The sequence below is a fragment of the Schistocerca gregaria genome, unplaced genomic scaffold (assembly GCF_023897955.1).
Source record: "Schistocerca gregaria isolate iqSchGreg1 unplaced genomic scaffold, iqSchGreg1.2 ptg000569l, whole genome shotgun sequence".
NCBI classification, from domain to species: domain Eukaryota; kingdom Metazoa; phylum Arthropoda; class Insecta; order Orthoptera; family Acrididae; genus Schistocerca; species Schistocerca gregaria.
In genome coordinates this window covers 84032-97528 of record NW_026061960.1, presented here as the reverse complement: position 1 = coordinate 97528, position 13497 = coordinate 84032, and the positions used below count along the sequence as shown (strand labels likewise).

Sequence of the window (13497 nt, the reverse complement as noted above, 5' to 3'; positions counted from 1 at the left end):
GGTCTACTTGTACAACTCCAAGCCGTTTAGAGGCACCGACCGCTTCCAGTATCGCATAGGAGACCGATCCCAGAGAAATATCTGGGTCTAAGATTCCTAACGCACTAAATCTGGCGTACTCACTTGCTACAACACGAAGATGTCCGCATTCGGCACTTCCAAAGGACTGCGCATCTTCGAGCATTAAAGGTAGCTCGTCATCGGGAATTTCTCTTCGATGTGCATCCCGGAGTCCAATTCCTTCACTGTTGTTTTTGTAAAGAGTTAAACACCCCATTCGCTGATCCATGACATATAATGCTCTATTATCGAGCTAACTCTCAATAATTTGATAAAAAACGTACCCAGCAGGTGACGCAGTCAGCTTGGCGCCCTTCTTTGAATAAAAAAAGAACAGACGCTGTCGAGGATTCGTACTTGCATGGGCGCGTTTTCGAATTTCTTTCCAAATCCATAATCGGGTATATTTATCCAGCTCTTTTTTTAGGTCAGATGAGACAGACGCCCAAACCTCGTCCAGTGAACAGCCTTGAGAGGATCCAAGACAATGTTGAACTAAGTTAGCCGCTAGCTAGTTAAAGTCCTATAGAAGAGAGATGAGAAAAAAAGGAACAATACAGAAACACTTGCATAATATAGAAAAGGAAAATCACACAAAGGTCTTACATAAATCGAAGGTTTTTAGGTGTTGAAAGCAGTGTTTGCTATGCTGCATTTGATTTTTTTACTGGATTGACTGGATAATTGAAGGATGCCGCACCTGCTGCTCCAGATAAAGCAATGTTGTCGATACACGACTGCCATAGAATATCCATTATGAGGGAGATAGAAACATTGAAGACATGACTAGGGGAAAATGTAAGTGTTACGCGATCTAAACGCAACTCACTTGTATAGTCTTTTGGTAGATCTTTGCTTTTTTGCAAAAGCTTCTTGGTTCTAAGAATTTAGAGATTCGTGCGTACTTCTTCTTATAGAGTTATACCACGAAAGCGTCTCTCCTTTACCTCGAAGTGCTATTGAGAAGAGGAAGTGGCGCGGCGCCGGGTTATACCTAAGGATGATGCGGATAAGTGAAAAATGTGCAAGAACCCGCTTGATTATTCGTTGTATAGCGTTGCTATGGCTTTTATTATGCGAACACAAGACAAAAATTTTTCCTAGTTGGCAAGCATTTTCTAGCGCTGACAGAGATACGTCTGGCATCAACAAGGATGGGAAGATAAAATGTACGTCGGCGGTGCGGTCAGCTGTCTGTATGTATATACGTATATCAAAAAAGAGAACTGTACAAAACCTTTACAAGATGGCGTGAAACAGAACGGATGTCCCTGTGTTTCGTAAAAAAACTGACATGTGAAATTATGTGCTTTTTTTTTCAGTCATTCTTGGCAATTTGATTCCGACCAAACGAGTCGGGTCATTCGTGCATATTTCCTATACTTGTGTTGGTTTTTGGTCTAGTGGCTTTAAGAACAATTCCGATCTTAGCGGGATGTCGAACGAGTTTTTGCTTCCGGATTTTGAAGAAATGTCTCTTCGTGTTCGAAAAGGCAGAATTGAGGTAGGTTTTTTATTTTTTGGTTAACGGTAACCTGAGCAGGAAAAAAAAGAAAATCATTGACGAGAGGACATCGTTAGAGAGAGACTGTGATGTTGGCCAGCTGAGTGATAGAAGTTTAATAGCCATTGGAGGTTTTACCAACTGGGCTTTACTTTTATGCTCTGGACGTTAACATTTTCTCTCTTTTCTGCCAAAATTTTCATTTTTTGAAAATATTATCTTCTTTGCTTTTTGTAGATCCTGGACCAGCGCGCGCTTCCGCTGGAAGAAAAATGGCTTCCCGTCCAGAATCTCGACGAGATGTATCACTATATTAAAGTCTTGGCAGTTCGCGGTGCGCCAATGATTGGTTGTGCCGCAGCTTTATCCCTGGCTCAGTGGAGATGTCAAAATCCCTATGCAGATTTGGACACTGCCGTTGCCCGTATGCGAACGGCCCGTCCCACGGCCGTTAACCTCATGTATTGTTGCGATTATATCACTCAACAATGCAAAGCTTCCAACAACTATAGCGCAGCGCACATTACTCAGCTAGCCTTTGATTTGATCAAGCGGGAGCAACAAATGTGTCTTTCTATGGCTCGTCATGGCGCCTCCTTGGTTCTCGACGGAGAGAACATCCTCACTCATTGCAATACAGGGTCACTGGCAACTATTGGAATGGGCACGGCATTAGGCGTCATACGCCAAGCCCATCGAATGGGGAAAAAAATTCATGTTTACGTGGACGAGACTCGGCCATTACTCCAGGGAGGGCGCCTCACTTCTTATGAACTCTCCAAAGAGAACATACCTTACACTGTTATCTGCGACAATATGGCTGCACATTTGATGAGTCAGGAGAAGATCCAGAGAGTATTCGTAGGAGCCGATCGAATCGCAATGAACGGTGACTTCGCTAACAAAATTGGTACCTATTCGCTGGCCATCGTTTCCAAATACCATCAGGTACCTTTTCACACAGTGTCCCCTGTTTCCACAATCGACTTCGACTGTAATTCCGGACGTGATATTTGCATAGAAGAACGTGACATGAACGAAGTGCTGGGAGCCTTTGGAACGAAGTGGACACCCCATGGAGCCCTCGGCTATAACCCAGCGTTTGATGTAACACCCATAGGGCTTGTAACAAGCATGGTGCTGGACTCTGGCGTTTTCACGAGAGAAGAAATTCAAGAAGGAAGGCTATGGGATTTGAAAAAACCCGCTCACGTAGATGAGCGCACCAAAATTTAATTTCTTTTTAAAAAAAAAAAGGGTTCAGGCGGCACAGATTTTTCTGGCAAAATAAAAAAAAAAAGACAAGAGGGGACTGCCTTTTTTGTCAACCTTTGCTGGACAGAAAACCGGGGTGTTCAATCAATTTCTTTTATTTCTAAATTCAAAGGCGAGAGATTATTGCTGGGACGTAAAAATCTCCCCACACGTTGGTCTGCTATTAGGTGCTGCGCTTAGAGAGTAATTAGCTAAAATAGCACATAGAGCCTATCGGTAATGCCTCGCGAAATCATTACTCTTCAAACTGGGCAATGCGGTAACCAAAGTAAGCATAAGTACATCATCCAAACGGTTTCTGTTTTCCCGAAGTTTTGTCTCGTTGTCAGAGGGAGGCGACCAAAATTCTTCCTCGTAACGTAGCACCTATTGTTCACAACCCTTAAATGCCCTTACCTTACCTGCTAATTCCGACTGGCAACTTTAAAGTTGGCTACGAGTTTTGGAAAAGGCTCTGCTTGGAACATGGAATCGACTCTTCTGGAAGGCCAGAAGAATTTGCGATGGAAACTGCTGGTGACCGGAAAGACGTGTTTTTTTATCAGGTTTGTCGAATTAACTATTTAATTTCTTTGTGTGTTTGAATACAAGAACTTAGCCTGGCGTTTGTTTCGTCCCCAATGTTATAGGCAGATGACGACCACTATATTCCCAGAGCGGTTTTACTTGATCTCGAGCCGAAGGTAGGTGTCTTCTTTTCCATTCACTCTTGAAAGTACAGAGGGTGCACGCGTCAGAACAGAAGCTTGATTTTCTGACACATATGTTCCACCTTTGTTTGTCGTTCGATAGGTCATTGACAGTATCAAAAACGGTGCCTACCGTAATCTGTACAATCCAGAGAATGTATTTATGCCCGGATCGGGTGGTGGCGCGGGCAACAACTGGGCATATGGCTATGCACACGCCGAGAAACATTACGATGACATTTTCGACTTGTTAGATCGTGAAGCTGATAACAGTGACTCCCTTGAGGGGTTCGTGCTTTGTCACAGCATCGCCGGTGGGACAGGGTCTGGTCTTGGGTCTTATATCCTCGAGCGCCTCAATGACCGTTATCCCAAAAAGCTGATTCAAACCTATAGTGTTTTCCCAAATTCCCAAGAAAGTAGTGACGTTGTTGTGCAGCCCTACAACTCTATCCTGACGTTGAAGCGTTTGATTTTGAATGTGGATTGCACAGTCGTTCTAGACAACACGGCCTTAAATCGCATTGCTGATTATTCTCTTCACTTACCCAATCCTACGCTTGCGGACACGAATTCTTTGGTTTCAACAGTGATGGCGGCATCCACTTCCACCTTGCGCTATCCTGGGTATATGAACAACGATTTAGTTGGCCTGATGGCCAGTTTGATTCCCACCCCTCGTTGTCACTTTCTCATAACTGGGTACACTCCTTTGACCATACTAGACTCTCAGCAGATACCGCAGGGCGTGATCAAGAAGACGAGCGTGATGGACGTCATGGCGCGTTTACTGCAGCCCAAAAATATGATGGTCAGCTGTCCCACTAATCGAGGAGCATATATTTCTATTCTAAACATTATTCAGGGAAACGTGGATCCCACACAAGTATATAAAAGCTTGCAACGTATCAGACAAAAACGGTTGATCAACTTTATATCTTGGGGTCCAGCTGGGATTCAGGTTGTCCTTTCTAAGAAATCACCATACATTCGTACTGGATATAGAGTTTCTGGTCTGATGTTAGCCAACCACACATCAATGCACGCGCTGATGCAACGATCAGTCGATCAATTCAACAAGCTCTACAAAGTGGGCGCCTTTATTGAAAATTACCGGACGAAAGGGTCGATTTTTTCTGAAAGTCTGGAAGAATTTGACGATTCAAAAGAAATCACGTTGTCTCTGATTGACGAATACAAGGCAAGTCAATCTCCAGACTATATCAACTATAGAGGATTGCATGAGCAAAAATAACTCAAATTCGAGAAAATGTAGCAAAGCGGATTTTTAAACCAATCAAAAGTAATTCTTGGTTCTGCATTTCTCTATATTTATTGCCCGTAGTTCTTTTGACTCTTCGATACTTGGAGTTCGTTCAATCCTCCTCTTCCGTCCTATTTTAAGATAGGGTAAATATCGATGTGCAGGCAGGTTCTATTGCCGCTCAGCCTTCCTCTATTTACAGCATCTCTGAGTTGACTGGCGTCAGTGGTAAGCAAATGTTATAGAAATGCTTATCCTGCCAAATTTTCCCGGTTTTCCACCTGCAATATCCCTTCAATATGATGTTTTCTGGATCCTCAGCCCCGATGTAGTGCGGGTCTAATATCAGATACAGGACATCTGCCTTTTCGCTATGATTTTGAGCATTCACTCTGTTAACAGCGATCCCCAATAAAGTGTACGCAAGAACGCCTCCTCCTATCATGATCGGGCTACCCCTCATACGAAAGTGATTCGATATCTCTTCAGTGTATTTTCCAACCTCTTTTCCCGAAGAAGCGTGGAGTATTTTGCATGTGGTGTTCCAATGAGTGGACAGACACATGCTAACTTCTACGGCACCTATCCACTTGTTAGATCCGACGAAAGAAGGCGGTTTGTCTCCCATTTGTACCAGCATTCGTTGAATTTCAGCGTGAGTCGGAACAGGCTTGATAGAAAGATTTTGCTTGGTAATCCAGGAAACCAGCGTTTGCATAGACCGGTACGCACATCCCCATCCACTATCTGATATGCGATCTTGCATGTAATGATAGTATTCATAGGATCCTTTGACTAAAAATAAATCGAAGTCTTTATTAGGAAGGTTTAGCAACAGATGGATGTCGCAGAGATGTCCTTGCTCTTTTGAAAGGTTAGCTTCTGCGCACATAACTAAAAATGTTTTAAACGAACTGCCAGTAAACACAATTTCGTGACACTGTTCAAGTGTTTTCAAAACTGGGTCTAATCCTAGTGCTGTTTTGTATTTATTTCTTAGTTGTTCTGTTTTTTGAACATTTGAAGACGGGTAAAGCAGAGTTACCAAATCTGGATATCCGGCTCTGTTGAGAAAGTCAGGGGCAACATGGCAAGAGCGATAAAATCGGGCATTCCATCTTCCGTTATCATCTTGTGCTAGTAGTTTGAGCTGGATAGACAAACTCAAACGAAGATTTTTTATATGTGTATCAACTGCATTCTGAAGACTTGACAGAGAGCATTTGTCAGTTTTCAAGACGTATGTCAAAACAGAACTATTCATCAAAACCATATAAATATTAGTGTTTTGTCTGTTTTCAGTATCAGCTGATTTGTTTTTGATCAGCAACTCCTCGTATCTGAAAGACAGGACTTCTTTTTTATGAGATCTATCTTGCATCAACTCTAGCCAAATGACTGGCGGTATTCCTTTCTGGACGTCAAATATGGTTTTTTTACCATTTGATTTAACCGCAGCTTTTTTATTGACACTCTTTGAGCTGTTAGAGCAAGCTTTCCTAATCAACATTTCCAACGTAGTTTGCTTCGTTTCTTGCGAAATGACACGAGCCCATTTTGAATTTTTGACTAAAAAACAAGAGCTTAAATTTAGATTGTCGTCCATCCACCGATTCACATTGCGTTCAAGCTCATCCGTCCATCGCTGATCGTATTCCTTATTTATGCAAGTAATACTCGGGAAAATCTCAGTATAGAAGATGACGTGGGATTCAATCAAAAGTCTACCCATTTCAGTGCCCTCTGCAAATTCAAAAGAAATCTGGTTGTTTTTGTAAAGAAACCTCATGTCACTCAATTCACTCGACATACTACCTCGATCCAGAGGCTGATAGAAAAGTAAAGTGAGAGTGTCGTAGCAAGCTTTGTACTCGGCCAGCGCCTGATTGCTGGTACTAGAGAAAAAGCACCCTACTCTGCTCAGATTATTTATCAAATATACGCCTTCAAGCTTCGGTAAATAGATTCGTCAATTCAAATTTAGGCTCAGCGTAACAAATTTCAATGCGTACATACCGGATATTCTGCACGTAGTACAAAAAAGCACAAGCCATCTCTCCACCCGCGTAAAATACCTGTCAAGGTGCTGATCCCTTTCTTGCTCGTACGTTTTAGTTGTTCTCCTAGTTCTGACTTTATGCTAGAAGTGCAAACTACCCTAGGCAAGGGGCACTCCTCAGGCATTTGAAACGAATAACTGCACCTGAGAACGAGAAATGCGTTAATTTATATATTGTGTAGACAAGAAACAGCGCTTTCTTTAATTTAAAAGGGACGCTGAAGTGCGGTCTTTAATCAAAAGATTCCCAAATAGAACACAGAAAGTATGAGTGAATTTTATTAAATGATAAATTCAAAAGCCATCATGGTAACATAGTAGACATTTCCTAAAGGAGCAGACGAAAGGAAATATGTGTTATGTATCAGGTTCCGGCCCATGTTCTTGAGCAAAAAACTACCCCTAACAGGCGCGACATTTGCGTCGTAAAAAAGTTCTCTAACAGAATGTATGATACAAATTAATGTACGATATAAATTAGCAAGTATTTAAATTTTTGTAGTACGTCGTACTCCAATCTGATATCCTCCTTCAAGTTATTTTGCAGCTAATTCTAGCATTTTTATTTTAGACTTTCTGACATAATAGGATTTTTTATGATTTAAAAAATTTTCTAAAAATTCTGAGACTTCGATTTGTCCATTCAAAAAACGGTCTGCCACATTCTCCGCCTCTTTTTCTTCTTCAACCGCCGATGTTTCGAGAATTTTTATCAATGCCTTGTATGAGTGCATAGCTTCCACCCTCCCTTTTCTTTCAATAAGTCCTTCGAGTTTTTTTTTATTTTGATCAAACTCCTGATCCAGTTGGACGATCTTCTGACTCAATATTTTGAGGGCTTCTTCCATATTGATATTTGTCTCTTGAACTTTCAAATTAGAGAGTTTGAGTTTTCTGAGATACTCTTCAAACTCTTTCACGTATTCTAATGAATTTACAAATGCATCAAACTTGGAACTATCATTTACGAGCAGCTCTAATTCTTGAATGGACATTCCCTCTAAATTGGTATTTGCAGTATTTAAAACTGATGCAAAGGTATCTCCATTGTTTAAAAGCCTTGAAAGCGTTTGATCAGGCGTTAAAGGAGAGACTGAACAGTCTGAGGAATCTATGAAGATTGACGCCACTTCATTTTCTGTGAGATTATCCAGATTAGCCCAAGGAGTATTAGAAACAGAAGACCAAACTGGTGAGAGTGGAGTTGGAGGAAACGCTTTAAAATAGAAAGAGACTTCAACAACTATTTTCCCTAAGTCATTACCATCACGCCAATTATCCAGTTCTTTGTGAATTGATGGATGGATCTTGAAGGTGTGTGAATCCACATATTCGTGCCGTTCATTGAAGAGCATGAGGATCGGAGCTACAATGGAGTGTGTAGATCGCAAATCTATCGAAATGACAAGTCTACGTTCGGCTTTTTCAGTGATGGTAGATGGAACATTGGTAGCAACTTGGAAAATGTGATTTTTAACATGTAGGACCAATTTAAACTGCTTTTGTAATGAACATATAAAGGGAATCCAACTGCCATGTAAAAAAGATGAAATATTAGAATTTTGATAAAATTATTACAGCTCTAAAGTAGTTTTTTAGTACGCGAAAGGATTGCGAATTGTATTTTTTCTTTAACATACTCTTTAGGCCATGAGGAGGTAAGCTGAGACTGCGTGACACTTACCATAGAGACCGCTACTCTGAAATTTTTAAAAGTTTTTTTTTTATTTTTATCTACATTCATACATTGAAACCTCTAGGTTCGCTGATAAATGAAAGTACTTCGGCTAATCAGTAGGGAAGGTCATATATTTATTTTGGACGAAAAAATCGCATCCTATAGCCGTTTTATCAGTTCTGCACTCAGTTCTAAAGGTACGTGGAATTGCCATGCATTCTTCCTCACAATGGCTATTTTTATATTATAGAAAAAAAGTCATTATATCAATACCGTGTACTCAAATATTGTGGTTTAATGTGAAAGTTGATATCCTGATACGCTACAGTGTGTGACCCTTTCATACATTTGAATGCTGTGTAGGTTTTGTCGAGGGTGAATCTAGGAAAATCACTTTAATGTGTATTTCGACAGAGACTTTAGAAAAGTGTATTCAGTACTTTTATTATAAGGAAAGATGGGAGGGGTCTTTATGTGATGTACCAGAGTTTCAGTTCAATATTGAAAGTAGCCTTGATCTGCTGGCTGCAGCCTCTTTTTTAGGTGCTTGAGCGTGACGAAGCGAGTTATTTTTTTCGCTTCCTATCTTCAGTTAGTACAATTGGCAATACCCGATATAATGGCATTCAGGGATACGAACTAGCGGGCTGAGATTGGCAAATATCCTGTGCACAGAAGACTAGAGTTTAATGTACATATTGCTGATAAAAACAGACATGCATCGAGAGATTATGCCGGAAAGCCTGAATAGATTTTTTTGTCATTTTTGGACCAAGGGTCTTGCAGTTTGACTTCGTCATGTCATGGTTCTCATATAAAAAGATAAAGTTAAAGGCCCATATAAGTCCTTCATTTTTAGGTAATATTACAGAAGGTTTTAAGCTGCAGCTGAGATCTAAATTGTTTAGGTACATATATTAGCCTATTTGAAAGTGTTTGTGTAGCTCAGCTGCTTTTACTGTCATTTAGGTCTTTCTAAACCCTCTCCGTCTCACCCTACCTTTTGAGGGAAATACAGAAAGGTGTCTAGTCTGTTTTCCGGGCTCTAAGTCATGAGATTTATCTTGTACCTTCTTTTTTTCTTTTTTGATAGTGCTCTGTAATAATTTTGATGCTTCTTCAATCAGATGGATTCCCGAAGTTTCTGGCATACTTTTAGGATGGAAAAAGCTCAGAATACTCGAATGTACTGGTACTGTTTTGGGTGATCTTGTTCCACTACTACAAATTCCTATTTCTATAAAAGCCCTTATTTGGTCTCCTAAGGAGGGTGGGATCGTTAGAGGGAATTTGGCACATATGGGCTACGATTATATGGCAATACATGTTTTGGGGATTTGGAATGCTGCTATCCCTAGTAAGAGGTTCGCCTCATCACTAGACTGTAGTGCCATTAAGGAGGGTGCTGTGATACAGTTTCGTATACATAGGTATGTTTCTGCACGTTGATATTATTTTGAATTGAAGTGCTATAATAACCTCTTTCAGACTTCAGATTGTGAATAATCTATTATCCATTGAAGGAACGTTACAAGGTGAAAACGTAGGTATTGTGAATGAAAACGATGAAGTTTACATACCTAAACTTTATCAAGCTTGCGATATCGATGCACTACCGTCCGTCAAAAATGAAAAACGAAAAAGAGGTGATGCTTTAAAAATGGATATTGGACTAGCAGATGACCTCCTTTCGGTTCCTCTTGACTCAAGTGTTAAGAAAAAAAAGAAAAAGACCAGCGAAGTTTCAAAAACGAAAAACCTTAGCAAGGTAAAGTGAAGCAAAAAAGCGTTAAAAAAAGAGTTTTGATATTATAAATTCAAACACACTATTCAAATGTATATCGAAATAATGTTTATAATTTAGTTCAATTCGTTCAATTTATCTTCCAAGTTGTTAGTGCGTAGTACTAAACCACTAGACCAACTGTCTCTATCTGCCTTACCTTTTATAATTTTACAGCATGGTATTGTTGTTTGAAAAGCTAAATACACTTTTTTTGTCTACTTAATGCCACCAAGACTACTTCAACGAATAACAAATAAGGTTTCATTCTGTGTAGCACGCTATCTGTCTACATTCATAAAGGGACTGCCACATTTTAGGATTAGAACACTAAATGCCAGTTTTTGATATTCCTCCAGAAAAGGCTAAACACGATTCTAAACTTCTGAGGTTTGTTTGAATGGTAGATGTTTTGCATCATTGGCACAAAATTTACCATACCAATTTACTTTTTGCTCTCGTAAAACTACCTTCAAGACAAATTGTCAGGGCAAGAAAGTGATGTTGTCTCATTGACTGGTTCCATTAGGCTTGAACAAAGCACTATCAGTTGTTATTCTCATAAGCCTTTTATGGTATATTCAAAATTTACTTCCAACTTTCAGAAATGGTTTTGAGCTGTAATAACCAAGCTTTAGTTCTACGCTCTCCAAGTTTTTGACAGTCACTCGAATAAAAGGTTGGAGTGCATAAGCAGAAAACTGTAAGAGGAAAATGCAAACAAAATAACACAAGGCATAGCATGTCATCGTGAAACCGATCGTTTATACATTGACTATTCACAATTAATGGTTATATTAGTTGGGTACTTTGATGAAACGAGGTCCTTCCGGTATTGATGATATTAATTAATTCTTCTAAATTTCAGTCAGTTTTCAATGGATTTTCTTCATTATATTCCGTATCTATATGAGAACTAAAGCCATAAATTGAAAAGTTTTAACCATTTGATTTTGTGTAGTTCCGGAACGTACTAGGTATATTCTGTTTTTTAATATTGTCGCAACAAGTCTGTTTTATCTGTTCATCGTTAAGTAGAGCTCCTAGAAAATGCTGCTTCGTATCGCTACTCATCACAATAAAACGTCATCTCTTAAACCCTCTAATCAAAGAGCTGTATGTCGGGCCCCAATAACACAAATAGTTATTTGTAGTAATTACCTCGGATTTTATGATCAAACTGATCGCCTTATGACTGATCAATATTTTAAAACATTAAGAATACAATCAGGCATTCGAGGAATTATGCTACTGGGAAGGATGTGCGTTTTGGTTCAGACGCAAGGACTTTGATGCTTCAGGGCGTCCAAAAACTATCCGATGCAGTCGCTGTGACTTTAGGGCCGAAGGTATGTGAGCCGGTTTCTATTTTTTTCAATTCTCGTCCTCTTGACTATTAGCCGACAGGCCAAAACAAAATCCATCTTGAGTGATCTTGTATATTTTTTTCTGTTCTTTATTTGTACTAATCGTGTACCGAATTGCCTTTGCATTGTACAATGGTCGCAACGTTATCAATTTTATCAGGGTCGTAATGTGGTGTTAGATCAATCTTACGGGCCTCCAAAAATCACCAAGGACGGTGTGACTGTGGCGAAGCACATTGAATTTAGTAACCGTTATGTCAATTTGGGCGCGAGTCTGGTCAGAAGTGTTGCGTCGAGGACAAACGACACTGCCGGAGACGGGACGACTACTGCAACTGTGTTGACTCGAGCCATGTTCGAAGAAGGCTGTAAGGCTGTGGCGTCTGGCTGTAATCCGATGGATATTCGACGCGGTATGCTTCGTGCTACCGACCTCGTAGTTGATCAATTACGCAAGATGACCAAGGCCATCGACAGCAAAGAGGAAATAGAGCAAGTTGCTACTATATCTGCCAACAGCGATGAAGAGATCGGTGCTTTACTTGCGGATGCAATGACGCGTGTTGGAAAAGAAGGCGTTATTACTGTTCAAGATGGAAAGGGTATTGAAAACGAAATTGAAATTGTTGAGGGGATGCGCATTGATCAGGGATTCCTGTCTCATCACTTCATTACTGATAAGAGAACTCAGAAGGTTGAGATGGAAGACGTCCATGTTCTCCTGACCGATTCGAAGATTAATAATATTCAGTCAATACTTCCTCTTTTGGAGCAAATTGCAGCTTCTCGCAAGCGTCTTCTTATTATTTCTAGTGATGGTATGGATAGTGAGGTTTTGACCACATTAGCTATTAACCGTATGCGCGGATTGCAGGTTGCTGCTGTGCGCGCGCCGAGCTTTGGGGATACCCGCAAAGCTATTCTGGAGGACATTGCTATTCTCACAGGTGGTGTTCTCGTCAGCGAGGAAATGGGATCGCACTTGGAAGAGGTAGGCATACAACAGCTAGGTCATGTCAAGAAGGTTACTATCTCTTCTGAAGACACCATCATACTCGGTGGCTCTGGTTCTAAAAAGGACATTGAATCAAGATGCGAAACGATTCGTACAATCATGAGTAACGCCACATCGAAGTATGAAATCGAGAAAGCGAGGGAGAGACTTGCCAAACTTGGTAGTGGCGTCGCTGTGGTCAGAGTTGGCGGAACTTCGGAAGTTGAGGTTGGAGAGAAGAAGGACCGTATTATCGATGCGCTGAGTGCTACTCGAGCAGCTGTAGAAGAGGGCATTGTCGCCGGTGGAGGTGTCGCTCTTTTGTATGCTTCTCTGGCTCTCAAGGACTTGAAACTTGACAACTTTGATCAGCAAATAGGAGTTGATGTGATTCGAAAAGCCTGCCAAGTTCCTTGCCGTATGATATGTAATAACGCCGGGTCCGAAGGCTCACTCGTTGTACAAAATTTGATCAGCGGCAACATCGACACAAGGCGCGGATTTAATGCACAAACTGGTCAATACGTTGATATGATCGATGCAGGTATCATCGATCCTACCAAGGTTGTTCGAACTGCCCTCATTGACTCTAGTGGTGTCGCGTCCTTGATGACCACGACAGAGTGCATGATTGTAGAAGAGAAAGATGATAAGGCAGCTGCTAACAACATGGGCGGTGGCATGGGTATGGGCGGTGGCATGGGTGACATGTTCTAATTCTATATTCATATTGTATGTCAGGCCGATAATACCTTGAAGATTTCTTCCTGACCTCGTCATCAAGTCTGAACTTTTAGTAAAAAAATTCTCTCAATTTTGTCGAT

General features: G+C 40.7%; 6 protein-coding genes across 10 annotated transcripts; 4 read left to right on the top strand and 2 right to left on the bottom strand.

Annotated features, from left to right (window-relative positions):
* Window positions 1–1514: 1514 nt before the first annotated feature.
* LOC126315268 (methylthioribose-1-phosphate isomerase-like) lies at window positions 1515–2881 on the top strand. Its single transcript, XM_049992508.1, has 2 exons — window positions 1515–1564; window positions 1802–2881. The coding sequence occupies exons 1-2, from the start codon at window positions 1532–1534 to the stop codon at window positions 2798–2800; spliced, it is 1032 nt and encodes a 343-aa protein (XP_049848465.1). The 5' UTR covers window positions 1515–1531; the 3' UTR covers window positions 2801–2881.
* A 147-nt stretch (window positions 2882–3028) lies between these two features.
* LOC126315267 (uncharacterized) lies at window positions 3029–4783 on the top strand. Its single transcript, XM_049992507.1, has 4 exons — window positions 3029–3107; window positions 3269–3384; window positions 3469–3522; window positions 3632–4783. Exons 1-4 carry the CDS (start codon window positions 3059–3061, stop codon window positions 4781–4783), a joined length of 1371 nt encoding a protein of 456 aa, XP_049848464.1. The 5' UTR covers window positions 3029–3058.
* Window positions 4350–7406, bottom strand: LOC126315264 (uncharacterized). Of its 4 annotated transcripts, none has more exons than XM_049992503.1 (3): window positions 7364–7404; window positions 6809–7179; window positions 4350–6743 (listed from the first exon to the last, which is right to left on the bottom strand). In XM_049992503.1, exons 2-3 carry the CDS (start codon window positions 6974–6976, stop codon window positions 4989–4991), a joined length of 1923 nt encoding a protein of 640 aa, XP_049848460.1. In that variant the 5' UTR covers window positions 6977–7179; window positions 7364–7404; the 3' UTR covers window positions 4350–4988. The 4 variants fall into 4 exon arrangements, with proteins under 4 accessions (XP_049848460.1, XP_049848462.1, XP_049848459.1 ...); XM_049992505.1 differs by having other exon boundaries at window positions 4356–6743; window positions 6805–7179; window positions 7364–7406; XM_049992502.1 differs by having other exon boundaries at window positions 4604–6743; window positions 6809–7289; window positions 7364–7406.
* Window positions 7388–8206, bottom strand: LOC126315406 (vacuolar protein sorting-associated protein 37C-like). The gene has a single exon (XM_049992659.1). It carries the CDS (start codon window positions 8204–8206, stop codon window positions 7388–7390), a length of 819 nt encoding a protein of 272 aa, XP_049848616.1.
* A 406-nt stretch (window positions 8207–8612) lies between these two features.
* On the top strand, window positions 8613–10101 carry LOC126315270 (elongin-C-like). Of its 2 annotated transcripts, XM_049992510.1 has the most exons (3): window positions 8613–8726; window positions 8836–9437; window positions 9657–10101. In XM_049992510.1, the coding sequence occupies exons 2-3, from the start codon at window positions 9328–9330 to the stop codon at window positions 9976–9978; spliced, it is 432 nt and encodes a 143-aa protein (XP_049848467.1). In that variant the 5' UTR covers window positions 8613–8726; window positions 8836–9327; the 3' UTR covers window positions 9979–10101. The 2 variants fall into 2 exon arrangements, with proteins under 2 accessions (XP_049848467.1, XP_049848468.1); XM_049992511.1 differs by lacking the exon at window positions 9657–10101 and having other exon boundaries at window positions 8893–9321.
* A 262-nt stretch (window positions 10102–10363) lies between these two features.
* On the top strand, window positions 10364–13496 carry LOC126315266 (60 kDa heat shock protein, mitochondrial-like). Its single transcript, XM_049992506.1, has 5 exons — window positions 10364–10702; window positions 10790–10887; window positions 10951–11428; window positions 11533–11661; window positions 11840–13496. Exons 3-5 carry the CDS (start codon window positions 11363–11365, stop codon window positions 13388–13390), a joined length of 1746 nt encoding a protein of 581 aa, XP_049848463.1. The 5' UTR covers window positions 10364–10702; window positions 10790–10887; window positions 10951–11362; the 3' UTR covers window positions 13391–13496.
* Window position 13497: the final 1 nt, after the last annotated feature.